This window comes from Alnus glutinosa, chromosome 4 (assembly GCF_958979055.1).
Source record: "Alnus glutinosa chromosome 4, dhAlnGlut1.1, whole genome shotgun sequence".
NCBI lineage: Eukaryota > Viridiplantae > Streptophyta > Magnoliopsida > Fagales > Betulaceae > Alnus > Alnus glutinosa.
This window is the reverse complement of record NC_084889.1, coordinates 24,673,926-24,701,395: the sequence shown is the minus strand read 5'-3', so window position 1 is coordinate 24,701,395 and position 27,470 is coordinate 24,673,926. Positions and strand designations below refer to the sequence as shown.

At 38.3% G+C, this 27,470-nt stretch overlaps 1 protein-coding gene across 1 annotated transcript; it reads right to left on the bottom strand.

Annotated features, from left to right (window-relative positions):
* LOC133865827 (AMSH-like ubiquitin thioesterase 1) lies at positions 1-27,230 on the bottom strand. Its single transcript, XM_062302313.1, has 14 exons — positions 26,895-27,230; positions 17,930-17,994; positions 16,911-16,986; positions 16,649-16,828; positions 16,313-16,407; positions 13,162-13,267; positions 13,045-13,091; positions 12,420-12,804; positions 12,086-12,175; positions 11,946-12,008; positions 11,768-11,842; positions 3,007-3,069; positions 593-645; positions 1-403 (listed from the first exon to the last, which is right to left on the bottom strand). The coding sequence occupies exons 1-14, from the start codon at positions 27,006-27,008 to the stop codon at positions 229-231; spliced, it is 1,587 nt and encodes a 528-aa protein (XP_062158297.1). The 5' UTR covers positions 27,009-27,230; the 3' UTR covers positions 1-228.
* Positions 27,231-27,470: the final 240 nt, after the last annotated feature.

The window sequence follows — 27,470 nt, the reverse complement described above, 5'->3', positions numbered from 1 at the left end:
TTTCTTTCCAAATGGAGGCAGATCACTGCAATTTGATTGCCGATTGATCAGAGGGAGGGTATATTATGCTTCGTTACATGGTCAGTGGGCAAGGTTCTCTCTCCTATCTTTTATACAAACACCAATATATAAACACACCTATTCTCGCTTTCGAACAGCTCTGTAATGGTGAAGTGAATATTATTGTACAGAGTATATGAACAATTACATCATGAATGTTGATTGTCATCACCGAAGATCAATGACGTCAAATTTTAAATTGGGGTTCAGGTAAACATCTGTACAACTCTTGTATATCGGCCCGCCATCTGTAGGCTGACTGTGTGGATGAAAGCCACGTTGCTGACAGTGTCTAATGACAGACATGCCACCAGGGGTTGTTAACCGGAAAATGCCATGCTTTCTGTGCAGATGAATAGAGAAGAGATTATCAGTATCTAGCATATAAATAATCATTTCTAAAAGGATAATTTGAGATATATATATATATATATATATATATATATATATATATATATATATATATATATATATATATATATATATATTATCTAGCAGGCCAGGATCCAATTCTATTAGCTCTTGATCATACCTTGAACCATCTCTTGGTGCCATGACAATAGCGACAGCTTCTGGCAACATAATCTAAAAGAAAGGAATACGTATGTGTAAGCTATAGAGAAATCATAAAGCATAGTAGAATATTTACCCTTCGGTGTGTTAGAAATGAAATTGTTTCCTCACATCATCCCAAAAGTGACTCCAAATGTACAAAACAGCAAGCTCTTTTTCTTTTTTCTTTTTCTTTTTCTTTCTTTTTTTGATAAGTAAATACACAGCTCACTCATCCACCATTCCACCCTCATCTTACTTGCCGGGGAGATACCATTCTGTCCACAGACCATTGGCCAAGAAAATTTTCAAAACTCCTTTATGTTTTGTTAGGTAAGGTCACTATAGAGGCGAAGGAGGGGGGAAGTAGGTTTTAAATATATCTTTCCCTTACTTTTTTTTCCAATTTTTTTTTTTTTTTGCAGCTAATCAGAGAAATTTTATATCTTTCCCTTACTTCGTTATAGATTAAAATATTTGATAGCAATGATCTATAGGGAATTAGGACCAATCTTTCCATATATCTGTTAACATTGTATAAAAAAGTATCATTCCATTATTTTGGATGCTTTGTCCTATCTAGAAGTTAGACAAACATATAGACTTCAAAGCACTTTAATCAAATACCAAAGAAAAAGATGAGGTTTCAGCCATAAATAACTACCATCTGTAACATGCATGTAGGGACGGACCCGCAGGCAATAGAATATATATATTATTTTTATTTTTTATTTAAGCAAGTGGACAATCTTTCATAGCCTCCTCATAATCTTATATGGGTCTTCAGAAGGGATCTCTAACATTTTTCCCATTCTTGATGAGGAATAAAGCGTGTCACAACCTCATAATTTAATGAGGGTGTATTTGTTAATGTGTTTTGAGAGGATTCTTTTTTTTTGTTTTTTCACCTGAAAAAGTGTTTTAATATGACATAAAGGTGTAAATAATTTTGAATATTTTGTATGTTTAATTATTTGTTAATATTTTTGTTTTGAGAACACAAATAAAAGACAAAACAGAAAACAAAGATTTTCTAGATACCCAACTTCACTCTAATGGATTTTTGTTAAAAGCGATCTCCCCCAGAAGTGCACCCAATTACACCTAAGGCAATAGAATTTTTTTTCTTTCTTTAATATGTAGAAGAATAATGAGAAAAGGTTAATGCCAAGGTAGATAGAAAAAGGAATAACATTTTTTTTTTCTTTGTATATTTTCTTCTCCTGTTTTTCACAATTCCGGATCATCCCCCCCCCCCCCCCCCCCCCCCCCCCCCCCCCCCACGGGGGCAAAAAAGATAAAATTACTCACAAAAAAAAAAATAAGTATTATAATTTATTGTATGGCTCTTTAGACAACCAAGTGCATTTCGATTTTTGTAGAAAGAAAAAGTAATGTCAATCAATTAGCTCTTCTGTCCTTTTTCTCTAAAAAGAATGTGTAAAGGAATATATAGACAAAGAAAAGCAACAACTCCTTCAGAAAAGGAAAGAGAAATATTTTTTTTTATATAGGTAATCTGAGAAATTTTATAACAAGCGTATGAGTCCCTGAGCATACAGGAAGTATACGAAAGGACACAAAAACAGAAAGAGCAAAGAAAAACAAGGAAAAAAAAAACCCAACAAAAGAACCAACCACAACAGAAACCCCAAAACACCCCAGCAAAAACCCTAAGCAACATTACATCACAACAAGAGCCCACTTGCTTTTGCCCCGGCTAGAACCAAGACTCCTAGCATCAAAATTGATACCGCACTCAAGGTTCTTTAGTTCTCGTTTCCCTTGAATCTTAGGAGAGAATTAAATCATATTTCATGATCATGTCATAAATACTTTGTCATTTTTCTTTGCTCCTATATCGATTCAGAAATTTAACTAGTCTCCCATTTTGTCACAAGGCAAAAAGTAATAAAAGATATGTATTTTTTTGGATAACTAAAAACATGTATTTACAAACGCAACATAAACCTCAAAACTATTTACACTTTGTTATATACGTTACACATCTTATATCTAGTACAAATGTTTTATTTATTCCAGTTGATCTTTACTAGTTAATATTTTCTTAAATAAAAAATGAGAATACTATCATTCACCAAGAACACCCTACTGCTCACATATCTTCAGGGATGAACCAAGGGAGGCTAAAAGAGATAACCCCCAGTAACTAAGGTGAACCAAGGGAGGCTAAAAGAGATAACCCCCAGTAACTAAGGTAAAAAAAGGTTTTATTTTATGAATATCTCCAAATAAACATCATGGTTCTGTACCTGCATGCATGTATGGTAACATGAAGATGCATATAACTGGTATGGGTAATGAGAAAATAAAGTTTAATGACATCCATTTGCAACCATGATAATCACTATAATAACAGGAAGAGGCACACACCTGATATGAGTAATGGGTGTGAAGATCAACCGACGACATGAAACAAGACTGAGAAGGATGTGTCTGGAAATTGCACCAAGTTTAGTAACTAATCCATCAGCATCAAAGCCATGTTATGTTTTAACGTATAACATTATAATGATATATATATCAGGCATTGAACCATATGCAATTAGGCAGCACAGATCATAATGTTAATAATATATTACATGATCTTTCTTACGTAAACCAGGAATCTATACAAGGACGCATTTCAACTCATTTTCTATACTACTGTTGTCTATTTTGGGGCTTGACAACAAAATGGCTCATCAATACACAATATGCTATATATTTAACTAGCTGCTTCCTAAAATGGAGAGGAACATATATGCTCCCCCCCCACCCCAAACAAAAAAAAAAAAAAAAAGAAAAGAAAACAACAGCCAAAAATAAATAAATAAAAAGAAATCAGCAGAAAGCAAATGCTCAGTTACTCGGGCACCAGATAGGGTGCTGAAACAAACATCAACGTGGGACTAGATGTTGTGTAATGTAGTTTTCACAATGGCAGCTTGAAGCCATCAATGAGGAAGGGTCTGCCATTGTTTCCCATGTAATTTACAATATCTGACAATTTGGAGCTTTTAATGTGGGACATAAATTTGGCATCCATATAAGGCAACGCATATTTGTGTCAAAGGTCGTGTCATAAGGTCTCAAATGAAAATTGTAGTTCCCTGAAATTCCAGCACAAATTTCTTTATTAAGACCGTTGATAAGTACTTTCTTAATTAAGTTGGACAAGAAGTTTTCTAGAAGATTCTATACTACAAGTTCTTTCTTGGTTTCCAAACTAGCCAACTAGGTACGTGACAAGTGGTTTTTATCAGTGAAAATTGAGTAATATAATAAGTTAGTTTTGAATGTTTTTTCTTGCCAAGAAAGGTTGCCATAATATCCACAAATAAGGCCTCTTGTATCAATACAAGTAGAGTTTGATTATTAAAATTTTGTGCATCTTGGTTTGTTTAAGGCATACACTGGTCTAAACAGATTTTTCTTTCTTGATTTCCTGTAATTTTTTCTCCTCATCAAATCTCTGCATACTTTTTTTTTATAAGTAAATTTAATCTTATTGAAAGCGTAAGACGCTCCTAAATATACTGGAAGTATACAAACAAAAGGAAACACCTAACTAGGAATGGAAAAACGAACAAGGAAATCAACAAAGCTAATTGACAGTAGGGACAAAAAAGACATCGTCCAAAAATACAGCGTATGAAAAAACAAAGCTAAAATATCCTCAATGGATCTCTCCAAATCTTCAAAATACCTAAGATTTATTTCCTTCCAAACACACAAAAAAATGGAGATTGGCACTATTGTCCAAATCGCAGCACTCCTCAACCTTCCAGACTTCCACCAACAGGCAAATAAATCGATAACTCTTCTAGGCATAACCCAATACATACCAAAACGAATAAAAATGTTATTCCACAAAGCGGAAGCCACATCACAGTGAAGAAGAAGGTGGTTCACAGATTTTCCATCTCTCTTGCACAAGCAACATCTGTCCATAATGATGATATGCCTCTGCCTAAGATTGTCCACAGTAAGAATCTTGCATAGGGCTACCGACCACGCAAAAAAAACTGCCCTCGAAGGAGCCTGAGTCCGCCCCACACTCTTCCAAGGGAAGCGTCTACCTTCAGAGCAAGCCAAGGAGATGAAGAAGGACTTGACCCAATCCTTTCTTGGAAGAGACCCACCAGAGCCTATCTGCACAATCTCTACTCACCATGGCTGAGTGCAACACCTGGAAGAAGGAAGCAAAGACACCCACTTCCCAATCATGTGCCTCTCTAACAAAGCTCACGTTCCACTGAGTAGCATCGCCCAAAACCTCCGTATTATCCGCAATTGAGGCATCTTTCACCCAAACAATACCAAAGAGATCAGGAAAAACTTCATTCGTATCCCCGCACCATAGATCATGCCAAAATTTCGTCCTAATCCCGTCCCCCATCTCAAATCTAGCAAAACCAGAGAAAGTCTCCCACCCTTTCCTGATGTTCTTCCACAACCCCACTCCAAAAGCACTTACAAGCTCAAGGGAGCACCACCTGCCCCAGAAACTGCCAAACTTGGGAGTCCATCGCAACTCTCCACCAAGCATCTCTCTCAATTCCAAACTGCCATAACCATTTTCCTAACAAAGCACAATTGAACATCAACAAGTTCTTAATACCCAACCCCACTTTTGAAATTCGGGTACAAACCTTCAACCAACTCACCAAGTGATATTTGAATTCTTCACCCATCCCACCTCATAGAAAATACCATTGTAACTTCTCGATGCGAGCAGGAACACTCCCCGAGATAGGGAACAGAGACAAATAATATGTAGGTAAATTGGCAAGAGTACTCTTAATAAGGGTGACTCTACCACCCTTGGAGAGGTATAACCTTTTCCAACTAGCCAGTCGATGCCCTATCTTCTCGATTACCCCGTCCTAAATATGAGTGGACTTATATAGAAAGCCCCCAAAGGAAGACCAAGATACTTCACCAACAAGGAAGCAGCCGCACACCCTAGAATGCCGGCTAACCTTCCCACTTGATCTACATTTCCCACTAGAATTAAATTTGACTTTGCCAAATTAACCTTCAAGCCCAAAGCAACTTCAAACTAAAGGAAGAAACTCCGCAAATAACGCAAACGAGAAGAATGAGCACTACGGAAAATCAAAGTATCATCGGCAAACAGAAGATGCGAAAAGTAGCATTACCCACTTTGAAACCTTCCAGCAAACCCCCACTAACCGCAGAAAAAATCATACGGCTCAAAGCCTCTATCACAAACACAAACAATAGGGGTGACAGAGGTTCCCCTTGTCTCAGACCTCGGAAACTACTAAAAAAAACCATTAGGAGAGCCATTGACTAACACCAAAAACCGCACAGAACAAATACAATGAGCTATCCACGAACACCATTTTCCCCCAAAGCCACACCTCCTCAACATACACAAGAAAATCTCAATTTACATGATCGTATGCTTTCTCCAAATCCATTTTAAATACGACACCTGACTCCTCTGATCTTAATCTACTATCAAGGCATTCATTTGCAATAAGGATTGGATCGAGGATCTGCCTCCCTTTGATGAAGGCACTCTGAGATTTGGATATGGCCTTCTCCAAAACCGACTTCAATCTATTTGCTAGAACTTTAGCAATAATCTTGTAAATTCCTACCACAAGACTAATGAGCCGAAAGTCTTTGAGGAAATTAGCACCAAGAATCTTTGAAATAAGCGAAATGAACAAAACATTTAGGCTCTTCTCAAACAAACCTCTAGCATGAAAGTTAAAAAAATACCTTCATAATATCCAAGCTCAAGACATCCCAACACAATTGGAAGAAAGCCATAGAGAAACCATCAGGACCCGGCGCCTTATTACCATTCATAGCTGACACTACCTTCCTAACCTCCTCCTCCTCGAAAGCTCTTTCCAACCAACTGGCTTTAGACTCCAAAATAGAATCAAAGAAAATGCCATCCACCATAGGCCTCCACCTACATGGCTCAGAAAAGAGCTTTTAATAGAACTTTACCACGTGCTCGCCTATTTCTATCTAATTACAAGGAGTATCTCCAATAAATAAGGAGCCCATTGAGTTGTACCTTCTATTTGAGTTAGCTATGGAATGGAAGAATTTAGTACACGTATCCCCTTCCTTTAACCACATCACCCTCGATTTCTGCCTCCAACTCACTTCCTCCAAAAGAGAACACCTCTCTATCTCCCTGGCAATCTCTGTCTTCTTTAGTAGCTCCTCCTCAACTAAAGCCCTACTACCTTCAATAGTATCAAAGGCCAGAAGTTCTTCAAAAAGCTTCCTCTTGTTCCTCTCTACATTACCAAAAACCTCTTCATTCCATTTCTTCAAATCCTGTTTCAGGGCCTTGAGTTTGCAAGCTAAGACATAACTAGGAGCACCTTGAAACGAATAAGAATCCCACCATTGTTTCACCATCCCCACAAAACCATCCGCCTTAAGCCACATGTTCTCAAATCTGAAAGGCCTACTCCCCCTAGAAATGTCACCACAATCAAGAAGAATTGGAAAGTGGTCTGAATAGAGGCGGAAAAGCCTCTTCTGAGAAGTCATAGGAAACCGAGCTTCCCAATCTGGGGAGACTAGAAAGCAATCAATCCTAGACCATACAGGAGGATCAAGAGTGAGCAACCAAGTAAAAGAGCCCCCAGCGAGAGGAAAATCCATGAGACCCTGATCAGAGATAAAATCAAAGTCTCTCATAGCAGATATACTACCCTCTCCAGATCTTTCACTAGGAAGCCGAGTTACATTGAAATCACCCCCCCTAACCACCACAGCATGTTCCACCAACTGAGAATCCCAGCCAGCTCATCCCAAAGCAATCTCCTACCAATACCAGAATTTAGACCATAAACCCCTGCAAAGGCCCAAACGAATCGATCCGCTACATTCCTAAAGGAGACTGCAAGAGTGAACTCCCCCAAACACACATCTACCTTCTCCACCACCCTTTTATCCCACATGATCAAGATGCCCCCTGAAGCCCCACTGGAATCTAAACAGCACCAATCCACATGATTGTAACCCCATAAGCTGCGCACAAAACTTCTCGACATACCATGAACCATGGTTTCTTGGAAGCAAATAATATCCACCTTCCAATATCTGAGCAAATTACTAATCCTTAGACATTTGCTCCTCTTGTTCAACCCCCTCACATTCCAAGATAGAATCCTAGGCTTCATGACACAACTGGATGACCCCTCGCATTCCTTTTACCACGGCTTGAGCAAGAACCTCTATCATCGTAGTTAACAGAACTCTCCAAATTCTTGACCTCCCTTTTGCCCTTCGTGCCACCACTCGACAGGGCTCCCACCTCTTCATTACGACATTCCTCTTCAAGAAAAGTCAAGAGGGCCAACAATTGCAACTTATGACCCACATATGAAATTCCTACAATGGGATAAATCTCATTTGCACACTGAATAACCTAATCAGAGTACCCCGATAGACCCCCCGAGATTGGAGAATAAGCATTGAGAGGAGGCACCCTACCAATTCCAGCTTCTCCTTCCCTCTTCGCCATTACGCACAAGTCCCCCCAATTGCCTGCTCCTTTAATACGCTGGTCACCTTCCTGGAACACAACCAAATCATAACACCCAGGAGGCTGGCTGTTGTAAGCCTCAGCATCAACTCTTGCATGCAAAGGAGAATGCTGGTTGTGGTTCAACGGCAACCCCAGCCCAATCATCCTAGAAACATCCGAATCCATTTCTAACTTCCCCCTCCAAGCATAAGGCCCACCTCCAGTACTCTCTAAACAGGGGCTAAGAGGCCACTCGACCATCGAGTGATGCATAACCTCAACCTCCATCGAAATCCGACACAGGAATTCAAGATCAGCGTCCATAGCCAGACTCACCAGCGGAATCTGCTCCAAATGTGCCCTCTCTGGCGAAAAGCCAACCCCCAAAAACTCGTTGGGAAACTCACCAACCGACAAGCCCACCAGGGAAGTACAATCCAAGGACTCCACAGGAGCAACCACCTCAATAGGATCTCCAGAGGGCACCGGCGTTCACAGGGCAGCGTATACTCCACCAGTAGACGACGTCACACCTGGGTCACCGGCCTGACCTGCGTCCAAATTCACCCACAGACGGGCTGAACTCAAGGAGGCATGATGGGCAGGGTTCTTGCCTTTTGATTCAGACTTAATAAAAAAAAAAAAAAAAAAAAAAAAAAAAAAAAACCTGACCCACGCCCAAGCCCAACTTAGACTTCTGTTTGTAAACTGCCTTAGCCTTAGGTTTGGAACAACCCATGGGCCTCGACTTGCCAATTCGAGGTTAGCACCAAAATGGGTGCTAGAGTCAAATGCCCCACACCCATTCACAGTATGCTTTGCAGAAGCAGCAGGACCGCAGAGCAACACGACAGGCTTCGTTGGACGTTGAGTATGATTCGTCGGAGCCTTAGCTGCAACCGTCGGAACATGGGAAATCTTTGTTGGAACTGGACCTCTTCGTATAGTTAACACCAAAACTTATCCATCTTTGTCTGGGTAACCTCCCACCGAGCTCTCTCTCGTCCACCAAGGCACCATAGCTGCCAGCCTTGAAACAAAACCAAAAGAATCCTCTAGCAGTGGCATCGTCTTCGCCAGAACCTTTGCATAGCTTCTCCTACTATCCCTCCCTGTTTCTATCACTACGTCTCTGCAACCCACTCTAAAGTGCTCAAGAGCCAACCGTAGCTCCGAGTGAAAAATCTCCCAGCCTTTACTGGTTCTACCTTCTAGAATAAGCACCGACCCACTTCTTCTATCACCGATAAATTCCTCAACCACCAAAAAAAAACCATGTCTGTTAAAGCAACGTTGAGCAATAATCCTAGAGAACCCAAGTTGAGACTGATTCCAAAACACCCGTGAATCTTCCACGACCACCAGATCCTCATAGATGCTCACCAACCAAGCTCACTCATCCCTATCTAAGAGAATAGGCCTCATCTTCCCTTTATAGCTCTCACAAACACGTACCCCCTGTTTTGCCACCCACCACCAGCAATTCAAGGTCCTTGGATTCCACCGACCATCTTCTATGAAATCCCATTCCAAGATAATATAGCAAGAAATGCCAAAAGAAATATAAAAAGAAGTGTTTGGCTAGACTGGTGTTGAATATCAGGAAGGTGGAGTCTCAGACCAATCTCAGTGAAATGATCGAAGAACAACGGAGGGCTCCATGGAAGAGAGGAGAGAGAAAGGAGTAAAAACTTACTAGCTACTAGAATTCTCTACATACTCCAACCACCCATCCTATGCAAAACAACCCCTAACAATCAGGAATTCTAAGGCTCTCAATTAAGCACATTTACAGATCTATCAAGAAAATCTCTATCACCAACTGGTAATCTCCAATTACTAAACGAATTGCATTTCAAAACACAAGAAGCATTAAGTCGTTCTACCAAACTGAAAAAATTAAACACCCAAACCCCCCCCCCCCCCCCCCCCCCCACCCCCTCTTCAACTCTCCCCACCAAGTGAAAAGCTTAATATCTTTCAGAAAGTCCTGGCCCATTATGTTGAAAATCAGAAGCAGTGATACGTGCAATAATAACTTGACCTCCAGAATTAAAGTGTTAGGATTTGCAAATTCTGAAATTACGTCTTTAGAATATGATAGAAAACATGAACTTGAAATCTATTTCTCTTCACACTCGGAGGTAGCAATGACCTTAGATTCCCCCCCTCCCGCCTGAATTTATCCTGCTTCACTGTTCACTGTAATGTAGATATCTCCCACCTTTTGCATAATTTCAACCTTACCAAGGACAAGGAGCTTATAGATTCTTCAGCCAACTATTGTTCTCCAAGGCTTCAATGTGAACCTCATGAAGCAACATTACTTGTGACTTATCCAACTAATTTTGAAGACCAGATGAGAATTAACAGTCTCAGATGAGTTTCAGCTAGCTTGACATCTTCTTTAGGCACTGCCTAGGCAGTGCTTATCTTCAAATTATTAACTTCCTTGCCTATAATCACACACCTAGGTTCTCCAGGTTCTCCTTTGTCTCGTGTCTAAGCTTTCCTCCAATCATGTAAATACAATGCATCCCATAAGCAATTTGATTTTTAGACTTCTCAGGAAGCTGTTTTTCCCTTACAGCTTGCTTTTCAAGTTTGCCTAACTTCAGTTTTGGGCTTTTATCTTACTGTTAGGCATTTCTGATTGTTGTATGGCATTGAAATTTCAGTTTCTGATCTTTGTTTTCCAGAAAACAAAGTTTTATTCCCTTCAACAATAGGATTGGACTTTGAGCCAAAGTCTGTCCAAGAAGGCGGACTCCTCCACAACCAGGGGCCGAGCACCAACGCTCTTGCGTCGGTTTTCGACCTTATGATCATTGACAGTCCTAAACTAGTACTGAACCAACCAGTCGGTGTTGGCCACTGAAACAAACCAACCCTGACAGTGATCGGTGAGTTGTCAAGTAGTTGGATGGCTGGCTCACGAAAGCATGAGGGGTTACCAGGTGAAACCACCTTTTCGCCAATCTGGTCATTGGGGGAAGTGAGGGGGTAATTGGTAACTGAGACTGTTAGAAGCACCAATCTAATGGTTGGGGGGGGGCAGTTGAAGAGAGGTAACAGTGGGAATCGACAATGCCAGTTGGTTTTCAATGGCAAGGGGCAAGAGAAGACAGACGATAGGCAGAGTGCAATTTGTGAAGTGTATAGATACTGTTGGTCAGATTAGTATAATCATATTCACCAACCCCAAAAACGAACTGAGCAAATGCTGGTTGGTACTTCTAAAATCCATAACCAACACATGCTGATGAACCATTAGTACCGTCAGGTCGGTTGGGTTCCAGACCCAATGAGCACCCCAACCTTATAAAGAACCAAAATTATTTTCTATTTTTGTGATCAAACTATCAAATTTTAACATGACCCAATGTTATTACAGGCTTCCTTGCACTAGAAAAAAAAAAAAAAAAAAAGAAAAAAAAAAAAAGAAAAAGGAAGAAGGGAGGGGAGGGGGGACAAATGGAAAATGTGAAAAATGGAATGCATCATATGCATTATTGGAAACCCTCTTTAGCCGTAGACTTTGTGTGGTACAATCTAGATACTAATGGCAATAAGTGTAATCATGTTTGATAAGTTTCATTCATCGCATTATAATATACTCACATGAATCCAACCAAGGGGGAAAAGAGACTGTTTGTCCTGCACCTCAAAAATTTCCTCTTCGTTTGTCGTCTGACACTGATAAAAAAAAAAAGTACAAATTTAATATTACTGCTGTAGATGTATAATTGATGGCAGTCACAAAAAATAGCCCTGTAAAATGTGCATGAGATTTCCATACAGAATCTGATGTTGATTCCTGCTTAGGAATGATGAGAGCCGTAACATAGAACTTTCTGTTTTTCTGCAGAATAGAAATATTGGAAAACATTAAGATTAAAAAGTGTTGGATCAAAAACAGTAACCTTTATCAGCACTTACAAGTGAACCTGCAAGGACACCACATGTTTCTAAGTTCTTGTCTGTGTTTGACTTGGCGAGCTTCATAAAGGTCTCCATAACTGCGGTTGACTGCAAAAAGATACATTTGTTAGAATAATTTAACAACTATTACTCAGGTCATTACAATTGATATAGACATGAATTTGTTAACAGCAGAAAAATATAACACCACCTACACGCCATTCCTTAAAATATATATATATATATATATATAAATTAAGTTAAATTAAATTAAATTTTTTTTTTTTAAAAAAAAAAAAAAAAGAAATTTAGAGAGAGAGAGAGAGAGAGATTGTCAAGAGTAAAATCTCACAATGTGCAATTGCAGTGGAGATTCAGTATGAACCAAATTATCTTGTAGGGAAGTCTCCATTCCAAGTTCTGCCTCGCTAACTTGGGATGACAGTGCAGGTATCAAATCTTGTACTTCAGCTAGTACATTTGGAGAAGGTTGTGACACTGCAGGGATCAAATCTTGTACTTCAGCAAGTACAGGTGGAGGAGAAGGCTGTCTGATAATATCTGATTGAGCCGGGGATTCTGTTGTTTCAAAGGAAATCAAGGAGCAAGGTCCCTCAGGACGATGCATCTGGGTATTATCATTCTGGGTAAGAATTGGTTCCCGACTTGATCTTTCTTGTTCCGAGTTGCTACAATCTTTTGTAATTGCAAGTCCATCATCTATGGTTTTCTGCAGGCTATTATTCACCCAGAAAAACAACCAGATGAAATATTTGAGCATTAGACTCTTCAAAACATAAACAACATGATATCATGTTGAGAGAACTGGCTATAAAATTTAATCTTTAAACAAGTTTCTCTCTACAATGAAACAGCCTTTGCAGAAAGTATCTTTTTATATATTCCCATTTACTAAGATTTCATCTCTCTAGAGGGGCACAACCACCCTAGTGAGAGGAACATAACTAGAGGCTAACCTTGGGATTTCAACTGGAGTCAGGTCTATGTTGCTGGGATATTGGACCTAATCAAGAACAGATATGTCAACATTGTTCCTGCATTGAGGCAAAAGATATCACTAAATACTGTCATACCCCTTTATCACTTATAGGTGCCTGCCACTGCCCAGAAAGCCCATGCGGACCCAAGATAGAATGTCTGGAGAGAGTTTCCTCCTTTGGACGCATCATATTTAAAGATCTACAAGAAGCAAGCAAAAGGGCTAGTAATCAAGACACCAAAGGATCCACATATGATCCAAAATCTAACTTCTTTATTGTTACTTATCAAAAAAAAAAAAAACCCCCCACTTCTTCATTGTAACATGCACAGTGAAAATCATTGTCCAGAAGACAAATAAAATATAAAACAGAAATACTGACACAACATTTTTGTTTAAAATTTTTTGAAACTCTTCTCCCGCTGAATTATACTGCTTTAAATTAAGTTTTCTCCCAAACTTGTGATGGTATTGGTAGGTCAAATTGATACTGATACATGTAGTTCCCATTTCTATTTAGCTAAGCCAAAGTTGCTAAATCTACAATATATACTAGAATAACCCACATGGTGTCATGATTAATAGAAAACAATTTAAATGAAGATTAAGGCTTAGTTGAGTTGAGTTGAGTCCTACCAATATTCCACTCATTATTTTATCAATAAATGCAGCCAAAATAATTTGCACTGACTGAAAAAGCACATGGTGGGCCACTAAAAATATCACCAGATTGTGAATATTAGCAGCTAAAAACCATGCTTTTAAATAATTCAATACACTCCCATGCTTCATTCAAATGAGCAAATCTAGCGTTATTTATTTCTTAGCATGCATACAACATTCATGGCAGACAATATCGTCGATATCATTAGCATTTTGGTAGCCATCTAGTGTTATTTATTTCTTTTTATTATTCAAATGCCTAGATTGTTTTGGAGCTTCCGCTAAGTATGTTGCTTGGATTAAGGAGTGCATAACTAGCCCAAGAAATTGCTCTAAATGGAACTTCGGTAGGGTACTTTGAAGGAAAGAAAGGATTGCACCAAGGAGATCCTATCTCCCCATACTAGTTTGTGATAGCTATGGAGATTCTTTCTCAGGTTATGAGTGAGGTTGCTCTGGACAGAAAAAAGTTTGGTTTCCATCTAAATGTCAGAATTTAAGGCTTAATCATCTGTTGCTTTGCAGATGATATCCTGATTTTCTCTGATGCTAAGTTGCAGTCTATCCAAACTATCAAAGAGGTGCTTAATGAGTTTGAAGGGATTTCTGGTTTGAAAGCCAATCCTAGCAAAAGCTCTGTATGTTGTGCTAGTGTGCCTAGGGAAGAAAAAGAAGGAATTCTGGAGTTCTTGAAGATGACGGAGGCAACGTTGCCTGTAAGGTATTTAGGAGTTCCACACATCACTACAAGGCTGTCTGCAGAAGATTGTGAGATTCTGATTGGGAAGGCAGCTACTCGGATTGATTCTTGGTTGGCTAAGCACTTATCTTTTGCAGGGAGACTTCAATTAATCCCCTCTGTTCTTTATAGTCTTCAAGTTTTATGGGCTAGTGTCTTTATTCTTCCCAAGAAAGTGATCAAAATTCTGGAGCAAAAACCCAACCGCTTTCTGTGGTCTGGAAATGATTCTACTAAGGCTAAAGCTAAGGTAGCATGAGAGCATGTTTGTGTCAATTTAGGACTCAAGCAGGTGGAAGATTGGAATCGTGCAGCTATGTTAAGGCATGTGTGGAATCTCTTTACACAAGCAGGTTCATTGTGGGTTACATGGGTGGAAGAGAATTGGTTGAAAGGGAGGAGTTTTGGGCAAGTTAATATCCCTCAATCTTGCTCATGGAGCTGGAAAAAACGTCTAAAGCTTCGTGATTTGGCCAAGAATTTTATGAGCTTTAAAGTTGGAGATGGGGAGCAAGATTTTCTTGTGGTATGATCGTTGGCTCCCTGCTGGTTGTCTTTTTGAAGTTTATGGAAATAGGGCTATTGTTTTTTTATAAGTAATGTCATTTCATTAATAAAGCGCAGAGGGGCGCAATCCTAGTACACAAGGTGCAACCCCAGTTTGGTAGATATTCAAAGTCGTCTCCCTGAGGTAGTCATTGGAGATATTGATCAGCCAGTTTGAGATTCAAGCTTCCTCTCATTGCATGGTGGAAGGTGGTGTGGTTCTCGTTGGAAATTCCTCGGCACTCTTTCATTCTCTGGTTGGTAGTCAAGGATGGCTTAACAACAGGAGAAAAAATGATAAAGTGGGGTTATGTAGGGGATAGTTTGTGCCTGTTTTGTAGGGGTGGTATAGAGAGTAAGGAACATTTATTTTTTCATTGTGGGTTTAGTAAACGGATTTGGAGAGAAGTGTTGAGATCTTGTTTGATTTTGGATACTTGTGTTGAATGGGATGATGTGATACAGTGGAGTATTAGTGAACTAAAGAGTGGTGGTTTAAAATCCATTCTGTGCAAATTGAGTAGTAGTGCTGTTGTGTACCACTTGTGGAAACAGAGGAACGATCTTAAGCATGGTAACACTCCTAAGTCAGAGGAAACTATCATAGCCAGAATTTGATGGGAGATTCGTGCAAGAATTGTGGCTAGAGGAAGGTTTAAAGAATAAGATGCTTATCTGGAATTATGTCGAATGTGGAACCTTTCAAGGAAAATATTTGGACTAATCTAGCTGTATTGGTTCCTGTATAGTTTCTGTTTTGGGATTTCTTGGTTTGTATAGTTGGTTGTTGCAGATTTTTTTGTATCTGCAGATGTTGTTTGCTGCAGAATGTATGCAGCTGTTTTGAGTGTTTGTTTTCAACTACCATTGTGTAGTTGGTGTTTCTAGTTTTTACTGGAGTGTCTTGTATTGATTGAGTGTTCTTCTATGGAGTCATCCAAAAAAAACAAAAAACAAGAGTGTCGTATTTTCATTAGCCGCAATGCTCCTGTATGATAAATAAAAAGCGAATGATAGCATCAAACAATAAGGTTTCAAGGATTCTGTATAAAGGACAATCACAAAAGACTCAGAACATGATTCGGCCCCAGATAGATGCAAACATAGTATCTGTTTAACTGTAAGTAATGATTCCTAGTAGTATATGAGTTTTAAGATAGCGGTAAACAAAACCACAACTCAACTCAACTCAACTAAGAAATAATAATAACTAATAGTAGGTATGTGCAGCACATTTATAGTTGGGAAAACTACTCCAACCACTTTGAGAACCCTTTTAGATTATTAAATCACTTACAACTGGCCAAATCGCTGTTCCACAGGCCTGGCATGTGAAAATAGTTGAGCCCTTGAACCTTGATAGATGAATTGAGGTGCAGCTGGTCTTGTAGCCTGTCAGATGTAGAAAGCATACCGAAGCATGTGGAAGCAGTACTTTATCTCAACCGAATGAAACAAATAAGAGTAGAAGCATAGAAAGAAAGAAAGAAAAAAGGTCACTGCATGGGCTAGTGTAAATAATAAATTGCCACTTGAAATCAATGTTGCCACCTAAAATTAAATTAATGAGGCACAATTCAGCAAATTGAAAGGACATACTAATTTTCAACTATATGATGCAGAGAAACTATACCTTTGAAACATCATAATTAGTTAAGGTTTGCTTTTTAACTGGAGACCAATGTAATGAATTATTTTGATGAAACTGGCCCAGCCCGTTTACTTGATATGCTTGTTTTCTGTTTAATTCAATGATCTTCTGCTGCACTGCAGGCTTCAACTGCTCCAGCTCAGTCAATGCAATCACTAATTTCTAAAAGAAAACATGAAATCAAATTGTGCCCCAAAAATTGTAACAAAAAATAGCCATTTAATATGATAGAACAGAGTGTTACCTTCTTCAGATAAACTTTTTGGCTTTGAAGAGATGCTCTGTAATCTCGATGGCATGGTATTGTCTCGGAGACCAAACTGAAATCAAAGAACACAAAGTAGTTCCAGGGGCATTTTTCAAATATATTTAAAGGGGTGTTTGGCATGCCACAAAACTGTGCCAGTTGTGAATAGTATAATTGGTTTTAATTGTTTTCATTTTGGTAAACTTTTTTCTTCAGAAGACTGATTCTAATCTTTCATTCAAAATTGGACCAGATATATTCCTACAAAAAATTTGTCTCAAACAAACATTCCCACCAAAAGCAAGTGTTTAAATTTGGTTTTTTACATACATATTTCAACCAAACACTATTTTTAATTTTGGTATTTCCATATACATATTCCCACAAAAAAAAAATCGTCATTCAAGATTTTGAAAGAAAAAAAAATGCCTCCTAGATATTTTGGACTTTCAACCTTATAAATGTTCACTCCTTCCACATCAGAATGTGGTTTCAAAATTAAGGCATACAATCATAAAGTGGATGTGAGAAAACATACAATCTAGTAAATTTTAAATGTGCGTGTGTATGTATGTGTATTTGTGTTTGTCTGCGTGGGTGAGTTTGGAGAACTTATTCATTTAGGCTTTGTAATTACCAACTTATGTCATTAGTTTCGACTCTTCAAAACTTTTCTTGCTATTTTTTTTTTTTTTTCAAAGCATTAAAATCTCCGTTTGATGGGTAGGTTTGTATAAGATATACATATAGTGTGTGTGGTCAACACAAACTGAAACAAGTTTTAAATTGAATTTAGACAAACTGCATATAAACCAAAACTAGTACTAACTTTAAATCCAAACAAAATGGAAGCTAAATAAAAGAAATTCAAAATTGACCTAATTTTATTTCAGGTTTAATTTAGATTAGAACTGAACCATGTTTGTGGTTAGCCAAACACCCTAATCTGGCCGGCACCAGCCAATTCAGATCATAAATTAAAACAGGGATAATGCGAACTACTCTCTGTTTCTTACCTTGAAAATCTTAAAAGCATAGTGTACAGATCTATAATATTCTTCTCTCTTCGAAAGATGTCAGCCTACAATTTAATGAGTAAACTGGGATCTGAGAGGCCATTTAGGACAACTCAACAATAAACTGAGCAAACAGATTCAACGTGCAGCATAGAATCAGTATTAGAACATTGCAAATGTAAGCAGACCAAAAGTAGCAGTATACACGTCCAGAAAAAGAAGCATTTCCAAATTTATGATAGTAACAAAATATTTCAAAGAGATGGGGAATTCCACCCTTATTTGGTCTAACCAAGTGGTTTAACGCCCACAATATAAAAGATTTAGGGCTTCCAATGATCAGTACAGGTGAGCTAATGCTTTAGTTTTAGTTGGTTTCGGTTTATTAGGTTTAGTCTAATAATTTTATTTTATTTTAATAAGACATTTCATTAAAAGCGCAGAGGGACTCAACCCTTCTAGCACACAGGAAGTATACAAGATAAAACTTCTTTAATTTTTTTTTATTAGTAATTTTTTGTCCCAAAGGGGAAGGGCAATGGGAGATTCGAACTAGTAACCTCCACTTCATCATGGCCCCAACCGATAAGAGTCATACCCTTAAGGACAAGAGAAAGGCCCTTTACTTAGAACAAGATCAAAAATCAGAAAAAATCAAAAAAGTCAGAAAATTGAGAAATATTATACGCCATGTCGTGTTATGCCTTGCATTTCTCAAGCGTGGGCCCCATTATTTTCTTAGCCACACATTTTGTCTCTCCATGTTTTACTTCTTGGTGAAGTTTGTTTCTTAGTTAAGTCTTGAGATTTTACTTCACTGTGAAGTGTTTTGACTGACTCACTTATTTACAAGACTTCGGTCATCTATAAAAGAAGGGCAAGAGAGGCAGCATCTACGGAATAGAAGAAAAAAGGAGAGATACTTGTGAGAGAATCAAACAGAGAATTACGCACGACGTGCATTTGTAAGATTTCTCAGTTCCAATATTTCTCACGTTTGTGGTGCGGCACAGCACTTAAAGTATTTAGAGAAGACTCTCTTTTGTCATTATTTCTTGTGTGAGAGTGAGACTTTGGTGTATTGGGACTTTTGGGTTTAAGTTTTCTCTATACTAATCTTTATACTCCATCTTTTAATAGTAAATTTCTTTCGGGTCATCTTCGCCAGTGGATGTAGGCTTGTTAAACCGAACCACTTAAATCTTAGTGTCTTGTGTGACTGTATTATTTTCTACTTCATTGTGGATCCCTAGAATTATTATCGTCACAACAAATTGGTATCAAAGCTTAGGTCTTTATTTTGAGGGATGGCTACTACAAAATTTTAAGTAGAAAAGTTTGATGATCAGAATAGTTTCAATCCTTGGTGTGTCAAGATGAGGGCTTTGTTACGACAACAAGGCTTGGCAAAGATTTTGGATGGCGAGGTGCCATCAACATTAATAGAGGAAATGAAAGAACTTGAAGAAAAAGCTCATAGTGCAATTTTGTTATCTCTTTCAGATGGAGTTTTGAGAGAAGTTGTCAATAAAGAAACTACAGCTGGACTTTGGAAGAAGCTGGAGAACTTGTACATGAAGAAATCTCTCACTAACCGGTTGTATCTGAAGCAACGGTTATATACCCTTAAGATGAAAGAAGGTACGCCTATTTGTGATCATCTTGATGAATTTAATAGAATTATTTTAGATTTGAAAAATATTGATATTAAAGTAGATGATGAGGATCAAGCCCTAATTTTATTGTGTTCACTACCGGACTTGTTTGATAATTCCGTTAATTCAATGGTCTACTGTAGAGATACTATCTCTTTAGCAGACGTTAAATCTACTTTGAATTGTATGGTGTTGAGAACAAGATTGAATAGGAAAGGTAATGATAATCAGGTTTAGGGTTTATTTGTTAAGGGTCGTTTGAAAAATTCCTCTAGTTTTAGGGGTTGATCTAGTGAGAGAGACTCAAGAAGCCGATCGCAGTCCAAGTCCAAGAAGAATGGTCAATGTTACTATTGCAAAAAGTATGGACATTATAAATCCGAGTGCCCAAAGCTGAAAAATAAAGCGGAAGGTGATAAGGTAAGTTCCTCTTTTATAGCTGGTGTTGTTGAAGAAAACTCTAAAAGTTCAGAATTTGTCCTTGTAGTTACCGTTTCTGATGGTCGTTTTAGCGATCAATGGGTCCTTGATATTGCTTGTACATTTCATATGTCCCCTAAAAGGGATTGGTTTACTACCTATGAGTCAGTCAATGGTGGTTCAGTCTTAATGGGAAACGATGTTGCCTGCAAGATTGTTGGTATCAATACAATCAAAATAAAGATGCATGATGGGATCGTGAGGACTTTGATGAATGTTCAACATATACGAAATTTGAAGAAAAATCTTATTTCTTTGGGTACTTTAGACTCCATTGGATACAACTATTCTAGTGAAGGTGGAGTCATTCGAATAAGCACAGGTTCATTGGATGTGATACAAGGTAACAATATTAATGGCCTCTACATTCTTCAGGGTAGTACGGTGACAGGTTCAGATGATGTGTCTTCTTCAAATAATTCAAAGCTAGACACTACCCGGTTATGGCATGTGTGGTTAGGTCATAACAAGGAAGTGGAGCTTCAGGTAGAAGTTCACAAAGGGTGCAAGATGGCACTCAAGATCAGCCCATTATAGATAGCCATGATTCCGATTCTGATGATGATCCACAAGAAGAGCAAGAGCGGTATTGCGACTAGTAGACAGATGAGGAAGATTAGGCTACCTCAGAGAAATGGTTATACAAATTTGGTAGTGTGTGCACTTACTGTGACAGAATACACTGCGGTTCAAGAGTCTTCCACTCTTTCAAAAGCCGTCACAAGTAATGACTGCATTTTGGGTTGTTGCCATAAATGAAGAATAGAGTCTCATCATAAGAACTAGACATTGGATTTGGTGAAACTGCCAGAGGGCGCTAAGACTATCGGGTTCAGGAAATTGCCACGAAAGTGGTACAAGCGTTTGTGTATCATGGGCAATTTTCGTATGGTACTTTTATTTATTTGTTGCTCTATGTGGATGACATGCTTATTACTGCTAAAAGCATGTTTGAGGTTAAGAAATTGAAATCTCTTTTGGGTGATGAGTTTGAAATGAAGGATTTGGGTGGTGCGAAGAAAATCATTGGATTAGTGAGTACTTCGTACAACGCACATTTCAGACTCTCAGTAATGTTAGCATCACAGAGTGAGGAGGAGCGTTCCATGTTGCATGTACCTTACTCTAGTGTATTTGGGAGCTGCACTCGTTCAGATATTTCACAAGCAATCAATGTTGTTAGTCCTTGCAAGGTTTACTATCAGGCAATGAAATGGATGCTCCATTATTTATAGGGCACTACAATCTTTGGTTTAGTCATTGACAGGGACAGTGATATCGATTCCAATGTCATTTGGTATGTTGATTCAGATTGTGCTAGTCATCTGTTTGCGACACAAGGTAATATCAAAGTAAAGAAAATTGGTATAGCAGAAAATCCAGCGAACATGTTAACTAAGCCAGTTCCGGTTCTCAAGTTCAAGCACTGCTTGGACTTGACTGGTATATGTAGTTTATGATTACCCTTAGGGTTAGATGTCATGAGGAAATTTTGCAGTGTGGACTTGATGAAATTCAAGTGAAGGCCGAGATTTATCGTGTTATGACTTGCATTTCTCAAACGTAGGCCCCATTGCTTTCTTAGCCACAGAGTTTGTCTCTCCTTATTTAACTTCTCGGTGAAGCTTGCTTCTTAGTTAAGTTTTGAGATTTTACTTCACTGTGAAGTATTTTGACCGACTCACTTATTTACAAAACTTGACACTTTCGGTCATTTATAAAAGAAGAGCAAGAGAGGTAGTATCTACGAAATAGAAGAAAAAAGGAGAGATATTTGTGAGAGCGTTAAACAAAGAGTTACGCACGACGAGCGTTTGTGAGATTTCTCAGTCCCAATATTACTCACGTTTGTGGTACAGCGCGGCACTTGGAGAATTTAGAGAAAACTTTCTCTTTTGTCATTATTTCTCTTTTGTGTGAGTAAGATTTAGGTGTATTGGGACTTTTGGGATTGAGTGGTTTTCTCTATACTACTCTTTGTACTTCATCTTTTGATATGAATTTCCTCCTGATCATTTCTGCCAGTGGATGTAGGCTTGCTAGGCCGAACCACTTAAATCTTGGTGTCTTGTGTGATTGTGTTATTTTCTATTCTATTATTTTCTGCTTCATTGTGCATCCCTAGAATTGTTATTGTCACAACAAGCCCATGTATGTATATAAAGCGATTTGACTAATATATTCTTTAACTTGTCCATCTAAATCTCACAATCTTCAAAACACCTTATGTTCCGCTCTCTTCATATACACCACATTAAGCACAAAGAGGACATCCTCCATACGTCTAAAATGAAACAACTTCCCAACTAACCTCTCCAACAATCCAACAATTCTACCATCCCTCTGGACATGACCATTCTACTCCGAATAGGCTAAAAATCGAAGTCCATAATTCTCTTGCCACTACACATTGTAGAAGAAGATGATCTATAGATTTTCTGCTCCTTTTACACATGCTACATCAATCCACCACTATGACTTTTCTCTTTCTTATATTATCCAAAGTCAAAATCTTCCCAAGTGCCGATGTCCACACAAAGAAGCTCACTCTCAATGGAACCTTAACTCTCCAAATGATCTTCCAAGGAAATGATAAACTAGACGAAGTGGATAACATTTGATAAAACGATCTTACTTCAAACTTCTGCCTCTTGGATGGTATCCACCAAATACTATCCTCCCTATCTTGTCTCGCTTTGAGAGTGTACAACACATTCAAAAACGCAGTCACCAATTCTACCTCCCAATTGTGCACAGATCTGATAAAAGATAAATTCCACTGAATATTTCCATTAGAAAACTACAAGTAATTTTAGAGCAATAGGGATTTTGGAAAGATCTCGCCTCTCTTCACTCTCTCGCCTCTCTTCCTCTCTCTCCACTCTAGCGGTGGCGCGTTGAGGCGCGTCACCCTAGGGCTTTGCTTCTTTTAGCATTTGCGAAGCTCGACGTCAAGCGGTGCTTTCATCGAAGCTTTCGTCAGTGCTATTATGGGGTCAATTTTCTTCGTTTTCATTATTGGGCTAGAGCTTTCATTAGAGCTCTTTCGTCTTCTCCGACGGGTTGTTTCGCGAGTATGTCTCTGTGGTGTTTCTTTTTTAGGCTTTCAGTTAAAGCAAAGATGGAGTGTCGCTTCTTTGTGGAAGCCAAAGCTTTCGCCTTTTCGGCGAAGGCAAATGTGTCTGAGATTCACTTGGAGGAAAGGAGGAAGTGGTTGTATTTGTAAAAAAGAGGTAAGACTACTTTGATTAAGAGCACTATGTCTAATTTTGCCTACCTACTTTATGTCTTCTTTTCCTCTCCTAGTTAGTGTTGCCAACCATATTGAGAAGTTGCAACGGGATTTCTTGTGGGGAGGTGTAACACCCAAGATATAATTAGAATACTTGTTAGTCAATTAAACCATAGCATTTTGAATAATGGAACACTTAAAATTTTAGATAAGTTCCAGTTTTGTGCCTAAGGTTCAAACTAGCTTAGGCAAAATGAAGTCTAAAGGAAAGCAGAGTCTTCCATTCCAATGTCAGTTTGAACGGTGTCAGCTATTGGTGTTCCAGAGTTTTCGGCCAAGGCGTCCATTCTAACTTCTGTTCCAAGTCAAGTTTGAATAGCAAGTTCCAATGATGTTCCAATGTGTTCCGTTCCAAGTTGCGTTCTAAATCCAATTCGAACTTGAGAATTTAGAAGACTAATAGATTACTTCGTTCTTAGTGTAGTTTTTAAGTTAAGTTCGAATTGGGGAGCTTTAAGGTCTAGCAAATCGTTCCATTATAAGTGGCTTTCTAAGTTCAGTTTGAACAGATTTGTAACTAGGAGTTCAATTCGAACGAAATTTTAACAAGTTCAAACTGGGTGTGATTCTGGTGGCTTCAGAGGGACTTTATCACATAAATTGGTGATCAGTTCAAACGGGTATTTTACCAGTTTGAACAGAAGACCACGAATCAACTATAAATAGCAGATCCAAGACTCACTTCTTACCTAAAAAAAAAACAAAAAACAAAAACTCTCTCTCTCGGTCAACTGGTTCTAGGGTTTGAAGTGCAAGGAAGAATTCTACACCATCCCCTAGCTTTGGGTTGTGGATTCTTGGTCTTGGAGTTCCTATTCCTCCATTGATCTAAGGTATGAGCTAAAACCCTAATTTCTCAAGTTTGGTCAATTTGGGGGTATTGTAAAACCCTAGATTTTCTTTAAGATTGGATTAATTAGGTGTGTAGTGATGTTTACCTAGAGTTGCCTTAGGGTTTATTTGCCTTAGGGTTTTTATTGAGGTTTGTACTCAAAGCAGTCTACAACAAGAAAGAAAACCCACCAACCCTCAAAAACCCAAAACCTTCGAGAAGCCCCAACCCTACACCATGTGCGCCTTGCCTTTCCTAAGCCAGGAGGACGAGCTAGAATCACCATAGTTGATGGAGCTTACTAGATTCAAAATTTCCTTCCAACCTTTGGTCTTTGGGCATGCTGCCTTAACTCCGCGATGGAAGTCCTCTTCAATGACTTCCAAAAACGCCAAGGACGAATCCATATCCTCATCACTATCCAACTCCCAATCCAAGACCAAATCAGGAGGTAAAACACCCAAAGGGTAAGGGGAGTCGCCATCCTCCCCATCCCATACCTCGACGCCCTACTCCCACATAACCACCTCCCCAAACGGACCAAAACCTATTGGCCACTTTTGAGATTGGGACAAACCATTCACCTTGGAATCATCACCCTTTCCATCACCATTTCCAACAGTTGGAGTGACACAACCACCCAAGGGGGAGGGAATCCCTACCGCCCTCACTTCCTTTACTTCCGAAGTCAATGATGACACGACCAACTCTAAAAGCGATGGTTGCCTATGATTATTTTCAAGACTTTCTTGATTTCTTTTCTTTTTCTGGCTAGAAGCTTCTCTTGTATATTTCTTGTGTGTTTGAGTGCATCTTTAGGTTTTTAATGAATTTCATTACTTATAAAAATAAAAAAAGAATGCAGATAAGTAATTGTTGATGTGGAAATATCCAATGTTCAATCATATCGTTAACATCAAAGGAACTACACACCATGGACTTCCCTAAGAACTCCATAGATTTCTGATAGAAAAATAACAGTTATAAAAAAATATGGTAATATTAAAAACTGTTTCTCAGAAAAGAAACGATTTTCTAATAATTACTAAACAAGACTACTTATCAAAAAAATATATTACTAAACAAGACTCAAACTAAACACAAGCAAGAATAAAATAAATTAGACACATACTCAAACAACTACTAACTTTAAAAGCACTTGAATCGGGAAAATTCTTAAATTAACTTCAATATATAATTTTTTTAGTTCGTTTCTAATTTAAGGAGGCGGGAAACATAATGGCTTCACCATTACTATTAAAAGTACTCTTCTATGATGTACAGCCCATGCAAGGCCCGTTTTTGGAAGTCCTATTGAGTTTGCAAATCTTTAAGAGTGATAGCTTAATCACCTTTTGAGAAACTAAAGGAAAAGGACAAGGATATTCTCCACACTTTAGACAGATATTATACCGGTTGCTTAAAAAATGCCATTGTTCTAAAGCAAATCAACCTCAATGATGGAACCCGTCCAGATGTATTAATCAATGTAGAATTTTGGGTTCTCGTCTTATAGCCTATCAAAAACACCAAAGGCACTGTACTACAGCTAGAAAACCAATGCACTCATACCCAATCTGAAGCAATTTTTCATAATGACCTATCATAGAAGTGTTCTTTTTAAGGATACCAATCTGTCAATGAAGTATTGTGCAAATAAATTAGACAAAAGCAGAAGAGATCAAAAGAAAATGAACACATGTTCTAATAATCAAAAGATAGGTTATACTTATGACCAATAGGATATACCTCATTCTAGAATGATTCAGATTCCTAATAACCAAGAACCAAATCAACCTGAGCAGGTTTCCAAAATTACAACCTACGACAAAATAAAGCCCCTAAGAATATTAGAGCAACAAAATTGATGCATTAGGATGGTTTGAGCCACCTTCAGGTTCAGATTAAACTGAACCTGATAATATATACGGCGAGATTGTTAGCCAACCCATCTGATTAATAGAGCCAAATTTCATAAGAGATGATACTCCATCTGCCCAATCATCTAAATCCCGAAGTAAAACTCCTTTGGTTAACTTCTAAAACATTATTCTCCTTTCACTATAATGCCCACCTGTGATTCTCATTAATATTATCTCCTAAGACAGCCACTTATCACTTGAAACCCATACTTCATTCAAATTTACCATGCAACTTCAATATGTCTAACTCCACAAGAAGTTCAACCTCAAGTTCTAAGGTTAGGCAAGGTACAATAAGGTGAAAGTGAAACCTACTTTTTAGCACTAAAAAATAAAATCCAGCTTCTCATGCCTCTAGACCCATTATCCTCATGAACAAATTCTGAGTGTAAGAACAGCCAATTTAACCGCCCACTAAAAAGTAATCACAGCTTAAGTCCCAAACCATACGACATAAAGAAAGGCTCCAATGCAGCAACATGCACTATTCTATTAAGTGTGCATTAATGCTTCATCCCACTAGAAGCAACCAGTCTTACCTTAATAAAAACCTCAAACAATCCTTTCCCCAACATACTCTGTTTAGCTACCTACCAATCCAAAATAACTAAACCTCTCACAAATCAAAAAATTAAACCCACAAAAAAAAACCGCACACATCATGAATAATTCAAACCTGGCTTGGAAAATAATCCACAAACAATATTCAGAAAATTGTAGAATACCAAACCCTGAAGTGAAAATTCACAATTATCAACAAACTTTTGGGAGGAGGCTGTGAAACCTGTTTGAGAATATTATCGGCGATCCGGAAGTAATACCGGAGAGAAATCCGATTGTCAACATCAAGCTTCCGGGCTATCACGGCGACGTTAATCGTCTCAGTAGACAACTCCATCTTAATTTTTCCTTTCCTTTCTTCTCTTTTCTTTTCTTTCTAGCCAAGCAACATTTGTTTGGGATCTGGAATTTCGGACACACTCTGAGCCCGAAATCTGAGAGCGAGGCACCTTAGAGTGCGGTCGTCAATGGAGACTTGGGCTGGTAGAACAGCAGAGAGATCAGAGACGGTACGATACGATACAAGAAAGGAGGTCATTTGGGTTTCTCACGAGGGCAAATGTGGCAAAGAGAAAAGGCCGAGGGGTTCCGTTTCACTGCTTGGAAATTTAACGTTATTTTATTATTGAAAAAGTAATATTTTTATTTTTAGTTAATTATATTAATTTATAAATATCAAATTTTATTTACAATATGAAATATTAATATTAAAAAAAAATCAAAAAATCAACCTAAACATTATGTTTGATTAATTAATTAATATATATCAACTAACAATGATTAAAAAAAATTTATAAAG

What these genes read in the sequence shown, in the direction of transcription:
- LOC133865827 (XM_062302313.1), bottom strand. Translation starts at nt 27,008, where the DNA reads ATGGAGTTGTCTACTGAGACGATTAACGTCGCCGTGATAGCCCGGAAG. An exon ending in TCCCCCTTGGTTGGATTCAT is followed by an intron (nt 3,070 to 11,767) that starts GTGAGTATATTA and finishes TGCAATTTCCAG; the next exon opens with ACACATCCTTCTCAGTCTTG. An exon ending in GCACCAAGAGATGGTTCAAG is followed by an intron (nt 404 to 592) that starts GTATGATCAAGA and finishes TCATCTGCACAG; the next exon opens with AAAGCATGGCATTTTCCGGT.